The 24350-nt window shown below is 30.7% G+C and overlaps 1 protein-coding gene across 1 annotated transcript; it reads left to right on the top strand.

Moving 5' to 3' along the window:
• The first annotated feature begins 8085 nt into the window (after positions 1-8085).
• Positions 8086-11447, top strand: LOC143613969 (PLASMODESMATA CALLOSE-BINDING PROTEIN 1-like). Its single transcript, XM_077087539.1, has 4 exons — positions 8086-8210; positions 8646-8885; positions 8978-9011; positions 10933-11447. The coding sequence occupies exons 1-4, from the start codon at positions 8159-8161 to the stop codon at positions 11189-11191; spliced, it is 585 nt and encodes a 194-aa protein (XP_076943654.1). The 5' UTR covers positions 8086-8158; the 3' UTR covers positions 11192-11447.
• The last annotated feature ends 12903 nt before the right edge of the window (positions 11448-24350 follow it).

Below are 24350 nucleotides of genomic sequence, written 5' to 3'. Positions count from 1 at the left end.
TACACACGGTGGAACATATTTAAAAACATAATATATATGTAACATCATATAAATTTAATGAAATGCAAATGTTGTATTTATAAATAAATGATACTTTTACATGAATTATAAGAAATCATAACTTATTTGAGTCAAATACAAAAACATTCAAATACTAACAAAGATAAATGAAAAGTTAAAATAACTTATATCATTAGTACAATAATAAGCAAACAAAGGAAATTAATCTCCAAATCAATAAAACAATTCTACAATGTCGATTCAACAAAAATTTTATCTCAATGTTAATTCAAAAGATGAACTCTATCTAAGACATTTATTGCACATCAATAACTATAACGTTTATTACTCTAAGACAGTACCCGTGTTTATTTGCACATCAATTTAAAAACATTTATTACAAACCATGTTTGAATTAAATATTACCAATTTGAAAAACATTTATCACTAACTTCGTTTTCCAAATCCAAATGTTCCCTTTATTTTGTAACATTATCAAACTTCAAGTGATCCAAATCTCTTAAAAGAAACTGATAATTAGATTCCAATATTGATTTATGATAGTACCCGTGTTACACACGGTGAAACATGTTTAAAAACATAACATATATGTAACATCATATAAATTTAATGAAATGCAAATGTTGTACTTATAAATAAATGATACTTTTACATGAATTATAAGACATCGTAACTTATTTGAATCAAATACAAAGACTAAAGTTAAATGAAAAGTTAAAATATTTTATAACTTATATCATTAGTACATAATAAGCCAACAAATGAAATTAGTCTCTGAATCAATAAAACAATTCTACAATGTCGATTCAACAAAACTTTTATCTCAATGTTGATTCAAAAGATAAACTCTATATAAGACATTTATTGTACATCAGTAACTATAATATTTATTACTCTAAGATAGTATACGTGTTTATTTGCACATCAATTTAAACATTTATTACCAAACATGTTTGAATTAAATATTACCATCTTGAAAAATATTTATCTCTAACTTCATTTTCCAAATCCAAATGTGTCATTTCTTTTATAAAATTAGCAAGCTTCAAGTGATCCAAATCTCTTAAAAGAAACAGATCATTGGATTTTAATATTAATTTAGGACAGTACATGTGTTACACAAGGTGAAACATATTTAAAAACATAATATATATGTAACATAATATAAATTTATTGAAATGAAAATGTTGTACTTATAAATAAATTATACTTTTACATGAATTATAAGACATTATAACTTATATGAATCAAATACAAAAACATACAAAGACTATCTAAGACATTTATTACACGTCAATAATTGTAATATTTATTACTCTAAGATAGTATCCGTGTTTATTTATACATCAATTTTAAACATTTATTACACATCAATGTTAAAAGATAAACAATATATAAGACATTTATTTTTATAAGTATATTATAAAATTATGTTACAAAACAAACTATTATGACAATCAATATTTACAATAAAGTTTTAATCAATATTCAATAAAATGTTAATTTTCATTCAAGTGTGTTTGAAATATAGTTGATTCTAATATATATCATTCAGGAATTAGCCAAAGCTCTCTCATCCATTTGTTATAACCCTTTTATGGATACATTATGCTAAATAATTATTGAATACATATAATAATAAATAGCATAATCTAGAAAACAAATATTTAATATTAGGTTGGCCTAACCAACATATTAAAGAGTAAGATTGTCTACATAAAAAGTTAATAGCTACACAAACTTGTCTATATTAGCAAAGTCATGAAAATATTTAAATCGTATTATCCCAGCATGAACTTTCAAATATTTACGTCAAAAAACAAAAGCATTTTGCTTTAGAACCTGAAAAACAAAGCAAACCATGCAACCTGATTAAGTATGAAACGAAAATCTTAATGTATGTCATAATGAGCTTATGTTAACATTAATATCTAGAGTATTATGTAAAACTAAAAACAAAATGTTTGATTGTAACAATTACCATATAAATATAGACGATCATAAAATTTCATAAGAAAACATTTTAGAAAGTCATAAAATTTAACATAACTTTATAACCACAATCTTAAAAATTCAGATGCTTTTTAAAAAAAAAAAATTATAACAAACTGATCATCAAAATCATAACATTTTTACACTATCATATTAAACAAACACACATATTAAACATAAGTTAGGATAGTACCCGTATTACACACGGTGAAACGTATTTAAAAACATAATATATATGTAACATCATATAAATTTAATGAAATGCAAATGTTGTACATATAAATAAATGATAATTTTACATGAATTATAAGATATCATAATTTTTCAATATTCATTCCTTAAATAACAATATTATATTTTTAATAAGCATTACTAAATATTTAAAGTTATTATGATTTTATTGTCACCTTCAACTAAATCTATTAATATATTTATTTCTAAATGTCAAAAATAACACACACAAACACATATATATCTAACTGAATTTCAAATTCCGATTCTCACCATTTATATGAAATTTACAAATATATGTTATACAGTTTGACTTTCAGCATTTGATCAAAAACCGAATTTGAATAAATATACTAATTAATTCTACTAATATGTTAATTTAAAAAATTACAAAAATGAAAATCAAATTGGTTAATTTGTGAAGAGGTAGGTCCCAGCAGAGCCCATTTGGACCCGCAAGACTCACCTTAAACAGGGACGTCTGCGCAGAAACCAACTGGATCCGCAGGACCAACCATGCTCAGAGACGTGACGTCCTTACGCGCAGTACGCAAGCTGGTCCCGCAGGAAATGCCTCCCAATGGTGAAGGACTCCGCCTGTCCCCGCAGCCTCGGATACAAGCCATTAGGGAAGGCCACCCGCGCAGCAAGGCTACACGCACAAGGCACTTAGCTCTCAATCACTCAGTGTCACCTGAAGGAATGAGCGAAGCCGGGAACAATCCCGCACAACGGCGGGAGGGGGAATACTCCCGCCCAAATAAGCCAGTCCGTACGATACGGGAAGATCTTCTGTACTGTACCTGACGAGGTATGGGAAAAAGATCTGACTAAAGATACGACAGCTTATGGACAACAGTATGGCGAGCAGCATGCTCCTACACTGTATGTCACTATTAGCCGCTGCCTACTCACCAACTATTGTCATACCACGTGCGTAGCCGGCAGTTGGTAGAAAAGGAATATTATACAGCAGGCCTGGTCGCTATCAGCCGCTACCTACCCACCAACTACCAGCAGGGCACGTGCGTAGGCTACTGTTGGTGGAACAGGAACACTGTTGCAGCCGGCCATACCTCCTTGGAAACCTACCTTCGGCTATAAATACCACAAATGGTATGACCATCTCATCTTATCATATCTTATCACATTATCATCATATTATACCTGATATCTGCTCTAGCAATCTCTTAATATACTTTTATATTTAAAGAGCAATCTAGTCTGATTCTCACGCCGGAGGGTGGTCACAAGGAGGAACCCCCCCCTTCTCAGTGACGAGCTCACGGTGTCTGTTTTGCAGGTTATCAGAAGAACCATCTTCCAAGGGTCTAACCCCTCGTGGGAAACATCTCTCTAACCCCCAGGTTACTAGTAATCTGTCCTGGGTCCGGTTAGTGTTTCTTCAATTTGAAAACTTCAAAAAATTATGAAAAGATTTTGAAATTGGTTTAAAATTAATGAAAAGTATTAAAACATTTAAAACTTTGTTGAAAGATTTGTCAAATTCTGAATTTAAAATGGGTTTAAATATGTTATATATATTAAGCATAAATTAAGGATATTATTTAAAAATGAAAATATATAAATGTACATTTTCTTATTAAATTTTTTCTAGTTAAACTTTGAAGTTACATATATTGAATTGAAGGTTAAGACTCAATTTTATGAATAATAAAAAATATCAAAACAATAAACTTATGTTATATTATTTTTACTAAATAATATAGAGATGATTACAAAGGTTAATGACATATCACAAAAATTAAAATCAAATAAGTTCTAATTATTAATACTACTAATTTGACTAACTGATTTAAAAATAGTTACAAAAATTAAAATCAAATTGGTTAATTTGAAAAAAATTAAAATAGAGATAATTTCTTTTACTAAATAATATAGAGATAATTACAAAAGTTAATGTCAATCCTCATTACATTTGGTGATATTTTGTCCTTTAAATGCCATATTTTGAGAAGTTGTGAATTTCTGACCGAATTATTTAGAAAACTCTTAATCCTTATGGGAATAATATGAATAAATTAAGAAAACATTCCATGTTCACTAATAGTTATTTTACAAAAAAAAAATGTATAAAAACAATAACATAAGAACTTGTAAAATATATACTAAATTTTTCCTTATAGGAATAAATAATCATTATTATTGTTATCTGGTTTAGAGCCCGTGTTACACACGGTTGAAAATATAAAAACAATAACATAAGAAGTTGTAAAATATATACTTAAAGTTTTCAAACACGTGTCATAGTTCAATATGGTTTCAAATGATAGTATTTGAACTAATAATATATTTCAAACTCGAGTAATATTTAAAACGAAAGTACGAAATAATTCGTAGTAGTTGTAGAGATTATAATATTGGATTTAAAATTGAAATAGATGGGAAGATAATTTTGAATTTCAATTTATTAATGTTAAAGTCTATAACTTATTTTTGTAAAGTTCATATAAAGATTGAAAATTATAGTTAAATCATTATTCATTATCATTATTATAAAAGAAAGTCTAAATCATATACCAAATATGTATACAATTACCAGAAAATTAATTTGAATTTGAATTTGTGGAAATAAATTGAAATTACTTATTGCAAATTATAAACTCATCTCTAACATTTGACAACTATTGTAAATTATTGTAAGTAATAACGAACTTGTTAGAATATAATATTAGAATATATATTAGAATACAATTCTATAAGATAAATATAAATAACAACGAACTTGTAAAGTATATTTTTAATATTGCCTAAATTAAACATAATGTGAATGAGACATTTTTGTAATTTATGAAAATACCATCCTTAACACTATAATCAAAATTTAATTGTATATAAGTTATTATTGTAAAGAGAATATATATTCCATTTAAATGTTAGTCAAATCATTATTATGGATCATTACTTATAAATTAAATGTTAAATCATATGCAAATTTAACATAATCTGAATAAGAAAAATATAACTAATAACATACTTATAAAGTATAATTTTAATAATGTCTAAACTTAAGATATTCAGAGTTATACGGAGTAATTATTATTATATTAAATATAGTAAATATAATAATTATTTAGTCAAAGAACATATAAAAATTATGTAATAATAATTTAATTACAAATTCAAATGTTAGTTGTACAATTAAATAAAACCTGTTAAATAGGAAACATGTTAAATGAATACAAAGGAAAGTTGTTAGTCAAACAATTAATATGGACATTTATTAAAAATTTAAATTAAAATTTAAATCATATACCAAAAATGTATAGAGATACCATAGATAAATTATATAACTTGATTTACTTATTTATGTAAATTAGTAAAGTTGTTACTCCGTATTATGTATTATTATTTATAGATTATGGACATTTAATTTTAGAGAAATTATTATTATGTATATTACGGATAATTCAAATTTTTTTCCGTGTTTTTATTATATATCAAAATAAATACAATTACGGTAAACTAAGATTAACTTTGAGTTTGGTCAAATAATTTTAAATTAATTTTAACTTACATTTTATTTCGTTAACATGTCTAAATGTAATAAAATTATTTTATATGTCTAAATGTTATTTTATAATTAGAATTGACATTTTATAATTATCTGTAAATTAAGGAATGTCATGGTGTAAAAATATAAATGTAATTAATTGTATTAACACCACAAAAATTAGGAAATACTTAATTGAGGAATGTCAATGTATAACAAATAATTCAGTTATGACCACACATTAGGAAACTTAAACTAAATAATTATAATTAATGGAATAGTCAATGGTGTAATTTATTTAAAAAAGGAAAACAAATACAATTAACTTTTAACTAAAATATATGAAATTCAAATATTGAAATACATGAATATTAAAAAAATTAAATCTATACATGAATATATAATAAAAATACATATACTAAAGTCTTGATCAATGGTGATATTAGTACAGATGAGTCGGACAATAACCTGAAATAATAAATTCGAGAATTAATATTGATATTATGGACTTTTGAACATAATTAAAACACGAAAAATTTAAAAGGTGTTACCGGAAAAACTATATTGTCGGAATTACCATGGTATACCGGAAAAGAGAAATGAGCATCTATTAGTCTTGCCATTAACCTGAAATTATAAAAGAACAATATTAATGTGGAATGTCTTACCGGTAAATAACAAATATGATTGTTAACCATGAAATCTCAGTTTTTGATTAACAAAGTTAAATGAATTATTCAACAGAAACAGTCGATGGTATATAAACATAAACATTCAATCAATTATCAAAATTTTCATCTACAACATAGATTAACAGGATGTCAAACAAAAGCACACAAAAATTAAAAAACGACTTTTAATCTTTGTTATAAACATAATCGAAAAAAATAACCGGCAACACTTACCGGAAAAAGGTAAAAACGACCAAAAATAATAAACAACGCCGATTTGTATTAAAAACACGAATCTGATTTAAAAGAAACATAACAAAATTGGATGAAACAATAACCAGATGATAATATATTGTCGAAAAAAAATATATATAATAGAAACTTACCGGAAAATAATATTATATTGCCGGATGATAATATAACAATACACATTTGGATTAGCCGGACTATAGAAGAGGAACGATAAGATCCGGGTATTTGGGAATTAGAGAAAAATGATTAGAGGGAAAACTTATGAAATATTGCCGGAAAATTAACTTACCGGAAATTAATTAATAACAATATACATTAGGATTGGCCGGAATATAGAAGATGAATGAAAGAAGAGCCGAGTCTTTGAGAGATAGAGAAAAAAATGATTAGGGGAAAAAATATAAGATATTATGGTTTAAATATAGTTAAGTAGATGACATGACATTGATATAAAATGCATTGGTGACATGGCCTTGAGGTGGCATTGATGTGAAGGCCCTAGAAGCTTGACAAGTGAAAAATGCATATTGCTTTAATAGTATGTATAGATATGAACATACATTTTATTTCAAATCTTTACTTGGCAGTAAAAATATTTTAGAAATTATGACATGTTTAAAATAGAAAAACATGTAAATAAAAATTAAGCTTACCGATTTCTATGTAGTTTTAATTATATCAAATGTAATTTACTGGTTTAAAAGTTTATTTTTATATAACTTTAAATTCATTCATTCATTCAACTTTTATCAGTGTTTCAATCTTAAACCTATTTTTATAAGTGTCATTTTTTTAAAGAAAAGATTATATTACTGCTAGAAAATGCTTTTCTAGATTTAACTTAAAGTAGGAGAGGTAGTAGTGACTAGTGGAGTGAGGTGCAGTAGCAAGTAGCACGGAGTTTAGGTTTTTCAATGAAAATTTTAAGTTTAATTATCACTTATAACACTGGGTGAAAGGATGACTGAGATCTTCATAATCTCCAGTTCGATTCTGAGGGCATCCAAGTTTTTTTACCACCAATGGGCTGGTGAGTTTTCTCTAGAACTGGAGATAACTTGGAGGCACTTAAGGGCTCCGTACAGCTGAGTTGGGCCAGCTGGCGATGACCTTTAGTCATTGAGTCACTCCGTACAAAATATCTAAACATTCTATGTTTGTTGACCGTTAAATAAATAAAGAGAGAGTAGTGGAATATTTAAAAAAAATATTAAAATCATATACATTTTATGTTAAACAACCAATCATCTTCTTTAATTCCCTTTCCTAAAGTAGGAATATCCAAATTCAGATTTCTATACAACTCATAATGCATTTAGTACATCCAGTTACAAATCATGGACAATACAACTTTTTATCTTGACAAAATATTAACCATTTCATTTAAGGTTTTATAAAGCTACATCCATACACATACCCTCACTATCTCTCTTCATCTTCTCCAACCTTCTTGTTCTTCTTTCATTTCATCTCAACAATGGCTACTCACCTCCTTATTCTCCTCATTTTCTCCATGGTTGCTCACTCTAGTAAGCATTTCTTTATTCTTTTATTTTTTCCATAACCATTTTTTTTAAAAGAAGATAATAATAATATTAGCAAACAAGATGTTTGTTAGTTATACATTATTATTATCTTATAAACAAATACATGTTAAATAAATGATCAATAGATATTACTTTAATTTGCTTGAGGGTTCAAGTCTTGTGTAGATTTAATGATAATAAAAGAACATAATAATAAAAAAATGACTATAGACATTAGACATTCCCTTTTCAGCATTTGAGTGTTATTAGTCTATTACATATTATGTAATGTTGACTTGTACTTTATGCTATGAAAGTTGTACATTGCTTACAACTACAATGTCGGTATATGAACAGTCATGCTATATTGACTTGTACTTCATTTTGTAACAGTTGTACATTTTCATACTATTCAACTATATGTGTTATGTTGTGTAGGTGGTACTTGGTGCATATGCAAGAAAGGTGTAAATGATAAGGTTCTACAAATGGCAATAGACTATGCATGTGGAAATGGTGCAGACTGCACCCAAACACACCAAGGTGGGAGATGCTACAACCCAGACACAGTCATTGACCACTGCAACTATGCAGTCAACAGCTATTTTCAAGCCAAGGGTCAGGCCCCTGGCTCATGTGACTTCAATGGTGCAGCCATGCTCACCAACTCCGACCCCAGTTAGTATATATATATATATATCCTTGTACCCAAACACTACTTCTTATCTACATTATTATTATTAATGATTTATTTTTGTATGTTTGAACAGGCTCTAATGGATGTTCATATCCTTCTTCTGCTAGGTATTTCTTTACGGCTCATTTTAATAATTATGAGTATTTTATATACAAAAGAAAGATGATTAAATATGTTAAAGCTAGGATGAGTTTTAATAAAACAAAACCTTTTCATGTAAACTAATTATGTTCTGCTTATTAAAATTGAAAACTAAATGAAAGGCCCCGTAAATATGGACCATGAGGGTGGTTCAAGCTAGTTAAAATATGATAAAAGTCGTTACCTATAGTTTGTTAAGAAATGAATGATTATGGAGATTTTGTCTGCCTTGGTGCTTTGGTTAGCCGAAATTTTTTTGGTTTTTTTACTTTTAAGATCGTGAATTTTAAATAGAATATATATTTTAAAAATGCAAAATGCTATATACTTTCAAGTGAAATCTAATAGTTTCAGGTTATAAAAGCAATGCCTTACCGGCTTGATGCCACAAACTTCGGCTTACCTTCTTATACAGTCGAGTCTCGTCATTGCTTTTATAACTTGAAAGTGTTATGTTTTTTCTCGGAAAAAAAAGAAAAGAAAGAAAAGTAGCAATACTTTGTATTTGTAAATATACAATTTTTTTGGAAGTTCAAGATTTAAAAGTAAAATCCTAGAATCCTGGCCAAGCAAAGACACAAGCAGGATAAAACCTCAATAATCTTTCACTTTTTGAGAATATCTAGGTTAATGGCTTCTTTTATCAACTTTTGACTAGTTTGTACCACCATCATGTTGTTACAAGTTGTACCAATCTCCACGAGTCCATTATTACTAGGTAGGTATCCAATGTCCATGTGGTTTTTAACCATATGGACCTCCATAACTGGCGACCATCAATGGTTTGACTTCTGTTCTAATAACATCACCATGTGACCAAGTGACCAACACATATATCCTAAGCCCGTTATCCGTGTGTGCCATGGGACTCATGGTTTTAATTTTTAAATGTAAGTATGTAACAATATTTTGGAGAGAACAAACATTATATAAAGAGTTATATTACACGATTTTCTAGCCAAAACATATCTTACAAGATTTATATTCTAGTTTGTTTGACTATCAACTGTAATATATAATATAGTTTTTTTAGTGATTTTATGACCATACCTTCGTAAAACAAGTGGATGTCGTGGGTATCGTCATCCACGATGAAGGAATATCCATGGATCATAGCTCTTTTTCCTAGTATATTACATCTCTATTCCTTTTCAAGAATAAGGGCATGGGTCAATTTAGGTGTTTCTAGAAGAGAGATGATGATGTAGAGACAAAATGGACGTTCTTGTGTAAGAACATCTAACAGTATGAGCCTATGTTGTAACTTATGCATTGAGAGTGTGAGAGTGATTGGTGAATCGTAACTTACGCATTCGAATTTGTATATTGGTTTAGTTTTTTAGTTTGTTTTTGTTTTTTTGTTTTTTTTTTAGTTTAAAGAATTTTCTAATAACTCATGAATTAGAAGGTGTCTAGGTAAATGTCAACTTATGTTGTTTCAAAAGCACTTAGAAACACAACTTTAGCTCATTCTAAGTACTTTCCTAGTAAATAGATTGTGCTTGTATCCCACCCTTTTTTTCTTTTTACTTGTTCCATTTTCCACTTAACTTGTCATATATATGAGTAACATTCTCTCATTTTTAAACCAACCGACAAAAATCACCTTTGATGTTTTCATGGGAGGGTATAATTAGCTAACATCTTAAAAAAATCACTCTTTTCAAAATGGGATTATAATAGTTGCCAAAAAACGGTATAAATCTTGTGTGGGACAAATGAGATGAAAGAAGTAAAATCTAAAGTAGGGTTTGTACTCTTTTTATCCTTTTTCTGCTATGTGACATATTGCACAAGTCACAATAGTTTAAACTTTAAACTTTAAAGCATTGTTTCTCATTTACCAAAGGTAAATTGATCATCTAAAATTATAAATTATGTATGCAGTGGTACGACCGTGACAAATTCACCGGGAAACACTAGAACGCCAGGTTCCACCACCGTGACAGCAGGTGGCACCACCACTTCTCCCTACGGCAACAACCCAACCAACACCGGTGTGTTAGGAGGTGGTATCGGCTCTGGAGTGGGTCCGGGATCAGGTATCAACACGGATCTTAGCCATGGGTTCATGCTACACCATGAAACGAACACTTTTTTGGCCATAATGGGTTCAACACTTGTAATGCTTTTGTGGGGTCGATGAATATGTACAAGTGGTAAGGGTACAAGTGGGTAATGCATGTATGTGGTTTAGAGGAATGTTTAAGACAAGGTTAAATTTTGGCTTTAATTTTCCCGCTGTCTTGGGAGATTATTGAGGGTCTATATTTCCTTTTGGTGGTCATAACTTTTTGACTTATGTGATATCTACCAGTTTCATCTACTTTTTTTTATATAATTAATTATATGTGAGTGTCATTTCCATGTGAACCAACGTCTTCCTTGTTCTCGAACTACAACAAGCTTAGACCATCCGCTATGGGGCGCGAATGGAGGATTTTTTGGGGCGACGAGGGCGTGGAACACCGCTGTGGGGCGCCGACGAAGGCTGGGCGGCAAAGATCCGGTCATTGCAACGGCCGGCGCGGTTGATGAATCGGGTGGGCCCCCTCTCTTCATCTCTCTCTCACACACATACATACATATGCATATATCTGTATAATAGGGGAGCCCATGGGGGCATTAAATCATAACGGGGCATCTTTGGGTGGAGCTTCGATGCCCTCGGTGCTTACGTGGAGCTGACGTGGCACGATGGAGGGGCTTTGACGCCCTCCACCATAGCGGATGGTCTTATGTGGTTTCAGCAGTGGCTTCAATGAGTATCCAGTCAGCATTGCATGACAGAATATTGTTGGATGAATTCAGAGGAGATGAATTCAGCGACAACACACGGTCTTACAACAAGACCAAAACAAAGTACCGGTAAATTATAATTATGATTTATGTGGTAGCTTGTCGTTTAAGGCCAGTCAATTTTTTTCAAACGTACCATGTAGCCGGGTTATGTTTATCAACTCATAACACATTTAGTCGTTTTTGTTCATTGACATTAAAGCATCTTTTAAGTATATATTAAGTAAGCAACATATTTAAAGATTAAAAAGATAAAAAAAATAAAGAAAAAACAAGCTATGAATTACCCACACATTGAAGTTGTATTGCGTCATCGTTGACACATCCTATCATGAACCGACATCTTGACTTTTTTTCGTCACGCGTCTTTATCCCTGCTATCTCTCTTCTTGTTACCTCTCTTTTAAACAAGAAAGATTTAAAAACATTCAAATCCACCAAAATTCACATATATACCGACATGGTAACAAAATGAGAATTTATCATCTTAATACAATATTAGATTAATCTAGATGTTAGACAACCAAAATGGTAAAATTTGACTCTTCGTTACTCATGTTTATCAAGTTTTTACGTTATTTCCTTCTTTTTCAAGAATCCGATATCAAAAAAGAACTAAAAATTGCATTACTTACAAGAAATAAATAACTACAAGCAACGATCTAGGGCTCAAGTGCTACATTGAAAAAGACATGGTTTGTAACAAACAGTGATTAGGAAACTCAGTGATCTAATTAAATTGGCTTTTTCCATTCCATCCATAAGATTATAACCATCCCTAATGGCTAAAAAGTAAAATCACCCACAACCGTGCACATCATCTATCATGTCATATTTCCATCAATACTTCAAAAACACTCATTTTATCTCCAACTGTACAAACATCCGTAGATTATCTCCATCCATAGAGGCTAAAACACCCACAAATGCATCCCATTAACTATCACGTTTGATTTCCACCAATTCTTTGAAAAAAAAGGAAAAACATCCACGTTCTGTCAAATTCTACATATACATATATGCGCGGGGGAGATTAATGCGAACATAATATATAGAGAGTAAACACAAACAAATATGAACTATACTTTTTTTTTTCAATATTAAAAATATTGAAATATAAAAATCGTATAAATGTAGTGATTAATGTTCCTCTCAGTATCTTCAAATATAATTTATAGAAATCATATGAACAAACAAGCTTTGATTGCTCGTTTATGTAAATAACTCACATGTAGGTAAATGATACATATTCTAAAAAACGTAGTTTAAATGTTCGTTTATATAAATACCTACACATGTGTAGGTAAATCGTTAAAAAAAACTACGAACAATTAGTTTGATTGTTCGGTAACGTGTATAACTTTTTTTTTATGTAAACCATATAAAAAGTTAATTAGAGCTAGTTAGTTTAATTGTTTATCTATGTATGGAACCTTGGTGGATGAAATCTCGCGGCGGTTTTCCCAATCTCACGTGAAAGACGGATTTCAATGGGTTATATTTAAATTCTGGTCGTTAATAGATCATTTTGGAAACTTCTCTCATTCAAAAGATTTTTTTGAGAATTTTCCCTATTCTATTTACTACCAACACCACATTCTAGTAATAATAATTAAAGTTGATCATTAGAGCCAATAAAATTTAATTCTCTCCCTTTTTAATTTGAATTTTGACTGACATTAAATAATGGTATTAATTTGTTACTCCTCAACAGCTTAACACTATAAATAAAGAAAATTAATGATGCCAATTAAATCATATTTCTCTATTGTTTTTATTTTACAACGTATCTGTTTGTTTTAATTTCTTTATATACCCCACAAGTTTTAAAACTTAATTGTTGTAGTATCCAAATTTTTTTAGTAAAAGTATTATAACAAAAAAACTCATCATCACATGTCCAACACCTTACAAATCTCAACGAATATTAGTGAAATACCAAATAACGATATTTACATAAAAACATTACACAATCCTTTTACCACATATTTTTTTATGCTATCACTTATATTCATATTCACTTTCATTTCCATATATCTATCAAACTTAGCAGTAATATTATAGTTTTAAGGATGCTATATAAAGTATTATTTTAAGGCTTTTATTTTAATTTTTTACACTTCGAAAAAGAATAGTTAAACATGAATTTTGAGGATTTCAATTAATACGTAATTAAATAAAGTCATAGCTTTAGAGCTTTTAATCTTTTTATGTTTTCAACTCTACATGAAGACAATTTTGTGTCTACTCATCTAAAATTTATTGTTAATTGGTAAATTTCAATATAAAACGAAAAAAAGCAAAAAAATATTTAAAAAAAATAGTGTATTTAACATGAAGATGATAATTAAATTTTGGGTAATAAATAAAAAGTGATTGCATTAAATGAAAAGATTTTATTACTAGGTAATAATTAATGCATGATAGCATTTGTTGAAAACATTTGTAGATTAAGGTTATAGACTATATATGGTACAAATAGCAACACACTTAAAAGTGTACAAGGTTTCAAAATCCTAGGTCTACAACATATCTTTGTCAGCCGTAACATTTTAGCTACCGATTCACATGGCCTCCAACCACACGGTAAATTGTTTTTCTATTTAGTAGTTTCTGATGTTACATTTTTTGGTTAAACCTTTGATTGTTAATTCGTAATTGTGGTTGTACTAGGTCACCTGATTTTCTAAGTTACATTATTTTGAATCTTGTTTATTTTAACTTAGGTTACGTGTTTTTTTTAATTTATATATGTTATAAAAAAAACCTGTACAAACTCTATAATCGTTTGCTTTTGCTATACAAAAATCTTATTTATGTTGTGCTTGGTTTAATTATAAAGACTGAAGCAAACAATAATCATTTTTTTTATCAAATTTGATAGTAATTTGCCCCTTTTTATTTTATTTTTGTCACGTAATCTTGTTTAAACACACCCAACGATGCATGAATTGATATATGACTTGCTCCATATACGCGCCATCTTATTTATTGTGGTGGTTGATCTATGAAAGATGTAGAGATGAAGGTCGAGGGTGGCGAAGATGTCATATAAGATATCAAAACCGTTGTCAGTCGAGTCAAGCCCGTTTGTGAGAAATTGGAACGTTTAAAGAGAATTTATTTAGTCGTGTAATAAGAAAAACTGATATCATAATATTAGTTGATAAATGCTTAAAACTTTGTAGTTTGTTCTAACATATTATTCATCGATTTATTAGTCATCTAGTTATAAAGCTATTTATATATATATATATATATATATATATATATATATATATATATATATATATATATATATATATATATAGGATTAAGATCATGTGAGAACTATTTTGAAATTGAGAACTTTGAAAACCATTTTATACCACAAAAAACACTCTTCTTAAAAAAAATAAAAAAAAAAGTTATAAAACAAAAAACAGTAAAAAAACCAAAAATTTTTATTTTTCATCCCGGATTTATAAAAAAAATTTGAAAAAAATATCGGTTTAACAAAATTATACACATATATAAAATAATACTTATTTTTAAATTTTATACACGTTTTTTTATACACATATGTACAATTTAAGGTAATGATAATGTACATATGTGTACATTACGTAACTAGAGATTAAATACAATTATACACATGTGTATAATACAAAATGTTTTTCTTATGAAACCGGAATGAAATATAAGAATTTTGTTTTTTTTTTTTCTTTTTTTTTTTTTAATTTTTGTTTATTTTCGTTTTATGACTTTTTTTAAAATATTTTTTTTAGAGATTTATTGGTGGCTCAAAATAGTTCTCAAAGTTCTCAATTTTCAAAGGGTTCTCTTAGGATCCTTACCACACACACACACATATATATATATATTGGGTAGGGTTAACGTAAAAAACAATAGTTTTGTGATAAACATAAGAATACATGTAGACCCTTGGATCTTGGATTTAGTTGTTGAGATTGGTAGTTTTTAAAGTTGTATAATTTTATATTTACATGATATAGTGTACTATTTAGGTGGTATACTTTATTTTAAAGACTTCACACACTTCTCATAAAACAATTGTTTTTTATTTGAACATTTATATATATATATATATATATATATATATATATATATATATATCGCTTCTTATATCGTATTTATACACGATTCTCCCCATTTTATACTTCTTCTCCCACCCTTTCTCTAACCACGTTTTCGATAAAATATGGCAACAACAACTAAGATGGACAAGATAATAATCACAACATTATGCATCCAAACGACATACATTGTTATAAGTTGAACTACACATAGTAAATCCTTAATTTTTAATGTTTTTTATGTAATCACAATTAAGTTGCTAACTGCAAATGTGAGCTCAAATCTTAGACACTTTAACTAGCTAATACAATCTTTACTTACACATTAGACCACGTCTTCTATGATTCATGATGTTATGTTCTTATATAACAGTGTATATACACTATAGACAGTTTATTGGGGCCTTCTAATATGTATCTAGTTTTGTAATGACATGTCAAAGTATTTGTTTTAGTTGTCACATGCTTTGTTTTATAGCAAAAATGTATATGTTATTGTCAACACTTGTAAGATTTGTTTTAATTGTCACATGAATATCCAAATTTGAACTTATTGTTTTGGTAGGACAAAGTTTGTGAAATATGCGGTGATATTGGTTTAGTTGAAGCTATAATAACCTGTTGTGAATGTGAAGCTCCGCCTACTCGCCAACATATGTAAGATTTCTTTGTTCTCTCTTCTATGTGCTTTCGCCTACTGCACTACATATTTTGTGATTTGTAATTACATTGCATCCAAATACAACATTAACATGTCAAATCATAACCGTACGTAGAATAATCTTAGTGAGAAGTATGAATAATATTGTTTATGGAATAAATTATTCCACCACACTTCTTAGGAACCTCATATTCGCCTTTCGCAACATGTCATCTTATATTCGGTGGTATAACAAAAAATCTTAAATAAGATAGCATACAATTTACAAGCGGATTATGATTTCCCGAAGAAGCAAAAATGTTATTAATTAATCAGGCGAGGTATTGCACAATTGTTAATTACAAGTCGAAGCTAATTCTTGAATCATTCCTAATTTGTTACCAAGAAAGATATGCATTACATGTAAAGGAAAAAAAATCCAATGATATAATTCTAGAATGTGAAGCATGTTGTGTTGAAAGTTAATCTCGAAACAAGTTAAAGGAGTTAAGTGCAAGTTTAGTTTAGTTAATCGGTATTTTAGTTGTTGGAGTTAGAGATCAAGTTTATTTTATTATGTGTTTCAATATTGTTAAGAGTTGAGAGTTGGAGTCCTAAACAAGTTAATGTTTGTATAAATATTGGTGTCAGGCTATAGTATTTTGTGTTGTTTTCGTCCTTAATAATATTGAATGAGTCGTGGTGAGTTACCAAAAAAATATCGGTGTCGTTCGTGTGACTCGATCCCATTAAGTCCAACAAAAGCACTTGATAAGTCCAGCATAGGAGATGATAGGTTAGAGATGGTCTTATTATCATTCATAACATTACACAAGTAACTTAGGATAAAATTTCATATGTAACAAGCTTAAATCTTAATTTAACATGTACACTTAGCAGCCAACAACATAGAGCCGATTTTGATAGACGTCTACTAGCAGTCTAGCAACGCTTTATATGACCTTTGAACCTACATAGCAACACGGCATCATACCCGTTGGACCTTATAGGATCGACGCACACATATCGCATGCATATCGTTAAGAAAATTTTAATATCGTTAATGCCATGACACAATTAATGATTTTGATATAGAGAGGATATCTGTTGAGTAAACTTGTAGTTATTTCATTAAGCATAAACACATGCATTAAACTCCAGTTGTCATTACTCTTGTTCTTGCTTCACAAAAATAATATGTTTTCCACAGTTCCACATTTATCTTCCATGCAGGCCTCATCCTTAGTTAAGTCTCAGTTGTCATGGTTTAGTGTAACATGTTAAATTACAGTATGCTCACGATAAGCATCCAAGTAACACTTTTTTTTAATGAATTAATCGATTATGATATTGATACTGACCATAACTTTTCATTCTAAAATATCGACGTGGTTGAATTGATCGATTGGCATGCAACGTTTATTAATTAAACACATGCGATATTCAAAAATCTCCCTCTCTTTTCAGATTCTGCATGAAAGATGTCATGACGGAAGCACCGTTGTTTTGGTCTTGTGAAGACTGCTGCCTGAAAAGGCTGCCTGTTAAAAAGAGAAGTAATTTACTAACCCTTCTTTAGTTACTATATATAATATGCATAATATGATTTAGCCTGTTGTTATTCTAATTTACTTTTCAAACTAGTTCTCAAGAAGCTAGAAAATAAGGAAGAGTTGGAGACAGGAGAAGAGATGAAAGAGTGTATTAAGTCCCTAAAGAGTATGGAATTTTAAGATGTTTTTTAATTTTTCATGTTCTTATTGGTGTATCTTTTGTGTTGAAATTTGATACTATCTGGTTACTAGATACTATTTTACATTTCTAGTTATTGTTTTGGGTTTTACTTTTTAACAGTAGTACCCGTGCGTTGCGGCGGCATTAAAGACGTTTATTTGGAAATTGATTTACTAACGTTTGTGGCATTCATTAACATATTGTATGTTTTACATAACATCTAGGTAGTTTTATAAGAGGGTCTTTTAAACACGACAACCTAACTGCTTGCGTCGGTTGAACACATTTGGCTATCATTGCAGTGATCTATTGGTTTTGGTGTGTTGCTAACTCGTCGATTCTAGTTATGCACGTGTAGGATTTTCATCGACCGATCAGGTTACGATCTTATCGGGTAATATGGTTATAAGCACTGGTTTGCCACTGTATGAGATCATATGGGTTAGTGTGCATTCTATCATAAGAGGATATTGCATATAATAGTTTCAACACAGCTTGTATAAGAGCAAAAGTTTATTGTAAAGCCTACAACTAATACTGTGAAAGACTGTATCTTTTCACCTGATGTATGTAAACGGTTGTTAAAAAACGTATTAGAAGCAGTAGCGTTTGTGTTTAAACTAATGTTGTGAATGAGTGTTACGTGTGAGTAGTCTCCAAGAACCCCTTAAAATTTTGGGGCCTGGGACGAGTAACGAAAGGACCATTAAAATCGCGTTCTCGATTATGTAATCGATAATTTAACAATTTTACTAATAAGGCTGTCTTTCAAAATGGCAAAACAAACCAATAATAATAAACATGTTACTAAAATGACTCATACAAAACATAAATGAAGGGAAAATTCCCAAAATGGCCATTTTAAAGCAAAGAGAAAGAGGTAAATAGCCTTTATTCCCTACATATTCCTAAAATGGCCTTCAAATTTGGATTGAGAAGACAAGATCTGAAAAAATCTTTAGGCCAATAGAATTCTGACAAGTGTCAAAATCCGACGGTTTTTTTAAAAATATTGGGGGGGACCAGTCCATATTTTCCATTAAATGTTCTTATAAAAGACAGTCTTTTCCGACGGTTTAATAATGTTTCCTAACAAATCCCCTCAACTTCCAAAAACTTTGGAAATTGTGTCTTCAAACTCAGTCTTTCAAGACGCATTTAGGGTGAATTTGTACCAAGAAGACGAGCTATATTTTATTTCTTATGGGTTGAAATCTAGTCCACACCTTCAAAATTTATTTATAATCCGTCTACACCGACAATATATTATGAGATTCCGTCTATTCCGACACGATCGTCCAAATAATATACATGAGTTTATCTTCTTCTTCTTCTTCTGCTTCATACCACCATAAACCATCCTCTCATACCACCCTAAACCTTAACTTCCATGGAATTTGATAATGTTGGTGTTTGTTATGGTGGTAATTGACAAACTGGTAACGGAAGAGTATGATTATGTTCCAATAAACTGTAAACGAGGAGGTGTTAGTCTTGCTTCAAATGAACCCGGGACCCATATCCATAACCTCCACTTGATCACCCCTCTTAAACTTCATGATTTGATTCAAGACTTAAGGAGTTAGAGTTGATGAAGATAGATGTGAATGAATTATTGAGGATTGAGGAAGATGATACGTATAAAGTAATTTTTAATATTAAGATTTAGTGAAGAAATATAGACAAGAGCCTAAATATTTTCAAAAATATGATCCCCTTAGTTCAAATTTACCAAACAAGTGTGTTGAAAGACAAAATTAAATGACACATTTTTCCATGTGTTTAAAATTTTTAGGGGTTAGATAAGAAACCTAAATAATCCGTCTAGCAAGAAAGCTTTGTAAAATAAGTTTTAGTTAAAAAATATGGACGGGTCCCTCAATATTTATAAATCTATGGTCTTTTTGGTACAAATTCATCCGAAATGTGTCTTGAAAGACTGAGTGTGAAGGCACAATTTCCAAAGTTTTTGGAAGTTGAGGGGATTTGTTAGGAAACATTGTTAAACCGTCGTAAAAGACTGTCTTTTATAAGAACATTTAATGGAAAATATGGACTAGTCCCCCAATATTTTTAAAAATACCGTCGGATTTTGACACTTGTCAGAATTCTATATGCTTAAAGATTTTTCCATATCTCGTCTCCTCAGTCCAAATTTGGTGGGCCATTTTGGGAATGTATAAGGAATATGAGCTATTTACCTTTTCTCTTTCTTAAAAAAGGCTATTTTGAGAATTTTCCCATAAATAAAAGTTTTCTTCTATAAAAAACAAAACAATAATTATGAGAATTGAACCCATGACATTTGTTTACATAGACAAGAACAGTTTACATTCAATCAAAGAGACATTACGTAGGCTTTTGTACTAATAAAAAATTTATATATAAATACAAATTTTCTTTTTTTTAAATCAATTATGGGCCACTCAGGAGAGTGGGTATGCGTCTGTCGCCCTCCCATTGGGCTGGGTCGGGCCTGTTAGATGTTGTTTCCTTATCGTTGATTTGCACGGGCTCAATTCCTTTCCTAGATAATTTTTTTCCAACATTGCATCATTGTGGTGGGGCTAGAGGTGCAAAAAAACCCGAACCTGGAATCAGACCCGATAAAATACCTGGAACCGGTTTATTTTATATCCGGGTTTTTAATACCCGAACCCGTACCTGATTTGTACCCGAAAACCCGAACCGGTGTTTACAAATACCTGGGACCGGGTTTTTCAAATACCCGATCTATACCCGATATTACCCGAAAAATACCTGGAAAAATAATCCTAAAAGATGCGACCCTTCAAAAAATCCAATATATATTCGAAAAAAACCCAAAAATAAGATTTTTTTCAATACCCGGAAATAGGGTATTCAAATATCCGGTTTTATACCTGACCCGAACCCGATACATAAGATATGGTTTTTAGAAACAATACCCGGACCCGACCCAGGTATCGCGAATACCCGATTTTCCAATACCCGGTCATACCCAAACCCGGTTCTATACCCAAACCCGGGCATTTAAAAAACCCGATTTGTGCAGCTCTAGGTGGGCCATTAAACCCCTTTATCGTTGATTTGCCCGACTCAATTCCTTCCCAACGCAATTCTTTTTTCCAATATTGCATCATTGTGGTGGGCCATTAAACACGTTTAAAAACATCATCTGACAAATATTTAAAGCATGTTTATGTAAATTTAATAGTTAAAATGTTTGAGTTTTACCAACTGAATAAACGACGTTTTTTCAGAACAACGATTTTCTTTTTTTGTGTTTACGCCAATGCCCTCTTCAATTTGGAGACCCCGTTGCCCCACTCTTACCATTACCAGACTATGTTATCTTAATCGGGTCCACACTGGCTTCAAAGACCGAGTCCGCGTGGACTTACCATCCCAGCGTTCGGGTTTTACCGACCGAATAAATATGTTAATTCTATTTATAACACGGTATATGAGTTCCGCTCCTTTTTTTTTGGTTTCTTATTTTAAATATGTTAATTTTATGAATTAAATTTTTAGGTTTAATTTTGGTACCATAATAAACGTAGTTATTACTAACCGAAATCGTGTTACCTCGTCACTGAAACACCCGAGTATTACCAACTGGTTTCCCACGTAACACGCGGGTAAATCACTAGTTTGATCTAATAATGAAATGACTATTTAGAGATGACTGGACACCAATATGGGTATGGTGCATGACTTCCAAACCACATGATAATATCGTCGCCTCTTTATGTGGGTAGGGTGCCTTTCATAAAAATGCCTTTCATGATACCATCTTTGTTGTAGGTCGATGAAGTAATCCGTTAGTTTGGTAATCCGATATTTTCTTTCATCTACCGATAATGCGGTTATAGACTCTGCACTATTTGATGCCATTATATTACAACGGCGAGCAGGACTGTGTGCTCTAGCACACTTTCCAAACCGAGCTTTGTTAAGGCATGCCTGAAAGATGGACGTTTTACACAAAGTAAGTTGAAATGTCGGTTAAAATCGCTGGTAGTATAAACTTTACACGTTGCCCAGTAGAGACGTTGTTCAGGTTTCTCCTTCAGTAATAGATTAACCATCATATGTCGGCAACAAAGACCATGATACGCACATGGAAAGGCAGTCCTAATCCCTAATTCGATCGATGCAGCCCGATAAAAAATTATGGCTAGGTTAGGATTGTCGCCAACACAATTTAAGTTTCGTTAAAAACAATGTCCACGATTCTTCACTTCCATCTTTCCCATATCGTATGCAATAGGGAAAATTTTGTTGTTATCATCCATCTCGACCGCCGAAAACATTATTCCTTTAAATGTCCCCTTCAAATGTGCCCTGTCAATAATAATCACGGGTCGCAAATACCTGACAAAACGTCTAATCTAATATAATTAAAAAAATCTAATGTTAAATTTAAGGAAAAAAACATATGACGATTGAATTCAATGATACTTACAACTGCACCAAGAGCGACAAATAACATTTCAAACCAATTTAAATTGTCACTAAATATATGAGTCAGAGTATTAGGTTTGGTAATTTCTAAATTGTGAAGTAGATAGGAAGTTTGGCAAACGAATCCTCAGAAGAACCAACAAGAATACTTTCAGTATGAACTTTCCCTCTCTAAGCTTGTTTGTAGGATAAATCAGCCATAAATCTTTGACCAACAATTTTCATAAAATCCTTTCCTTTAATGTTACGTGAGTTGTCGTTAATCAGATCTTTAATACAATGAGCGACAACTTTTTTATTTGCGTTACGATTATGAGGGAATGTTTGAGTTTTAGAACAAGTGTGAACGTCATTAAAACACAAAACATAAGAAGCTTTGGTGTCCTGGTAGTTACGTGACCTCAAAAGCCACTCACAACCTTTCGAGTTACAACACACATCAAATCGTTGTTTAGATAATCTAGTAGCTTCAAACTCAAAGCCTTCAGTCAGGCTATCATTCCAACTTCCAGCTGTAATGCTTCTTTGTTCATAAACACTTTGTTTATAATTGAATGAAAAGACGAGCACACTTCTGACATTTTTTGTTTCAAAGAACCTTCAACAATTAATGCGGGGTGATGAAGGGTCTTATGAAAATCCACCAAAAAAAGAAGGTTCAAGAAGATAATCAATTTTTTCTTCGTGTTCTAAATTCCCACCATAAACACGATATGATTCGTTGGATGAATCAAAAGATATGATTAGATCCGGAGTTCATAAAGACTCCTTTTCAACTGGAAAAAGATCGTTGGAAGATATGGTATCTGATTTCAACTTACCTCTATCATCTTGAGCAACATACACTACTAAATTCTTTGATTTTTCAACATGCTTAAAAAACAACATGTTATAGTCGTCTTCTATATCAATAGGATACAAGTTTGTTGGAAGTATATAAGATAATCTGGAAATATTGGTAAAATTAAACCGAAGTTTAAAAATTTTCATCAGCTCTAAATAGCTCATGTTAAATCGTAGAGTTACACCGTTCGGTAACAATCAAGTGAAGGTACTCACAAGTTCCTTTTCCAAGATCCCCAAACTACAATATTATCGACTTCCATTTCTTAAGTCAAGATCATTAGGTCACGAGCGTTATCAATAAGAAAGCCCTAACCAAAGCAAAGAAGCATCTAATCTAGTGTTGGGACGACATGTTTTCTAAAAAATCGTTACTACCACGACTGCTTGAATGTAAATGTAGGTACTTAATGATGTGTTTTACACTAACGCGTCGCCGGAGACGCATTACATTAACATGCCGGAGACCATGCGATAGCAAATAAAATGCATCAGCGGAGATGCATTAAGTTACTCAATCGTCGACACTATTTTCCGGTAACACATCGTCGTTGACGAGAACAGGGCTGTCAGACATTGCAGCCAAGCGCTAACGATGAGACACTGAACGGCCATAACACGTCAGGGACGATGAGACATGGTGTATAACACAACGTCGGAGATGCGATAGAAGAGGAACAAAGCTGGAAATACGAATTTGAGGAAATAAACTTAGAATCTCTATATTAAGAGGCTATTTTAGAAATTTTTACAATTTTTTTATCTCC

This window comes from Bidens hawaiensis, unplaced genomic scaffold (genome assembly GCF_021521415.1).
Source record: "Bidens hawaiensis isolate Kalapana, Puna unplaced genomic scaffold, B.hawaiensis_p1.1 tig00038581_1, whole genome shotgun sequence".
In the NCBI taxonomy this organism is placed as follows: Eukaryota; Viridiplantae; Streptophyta; class Magnoliopsida; order Asterales; family Asteraceae; genus Bidens; species Bidens hawaiensis.
Note: the sequence above shows the minus strand (reverse complement) of the source record. Positions and strands in the feature narration are given on the sequence as shown.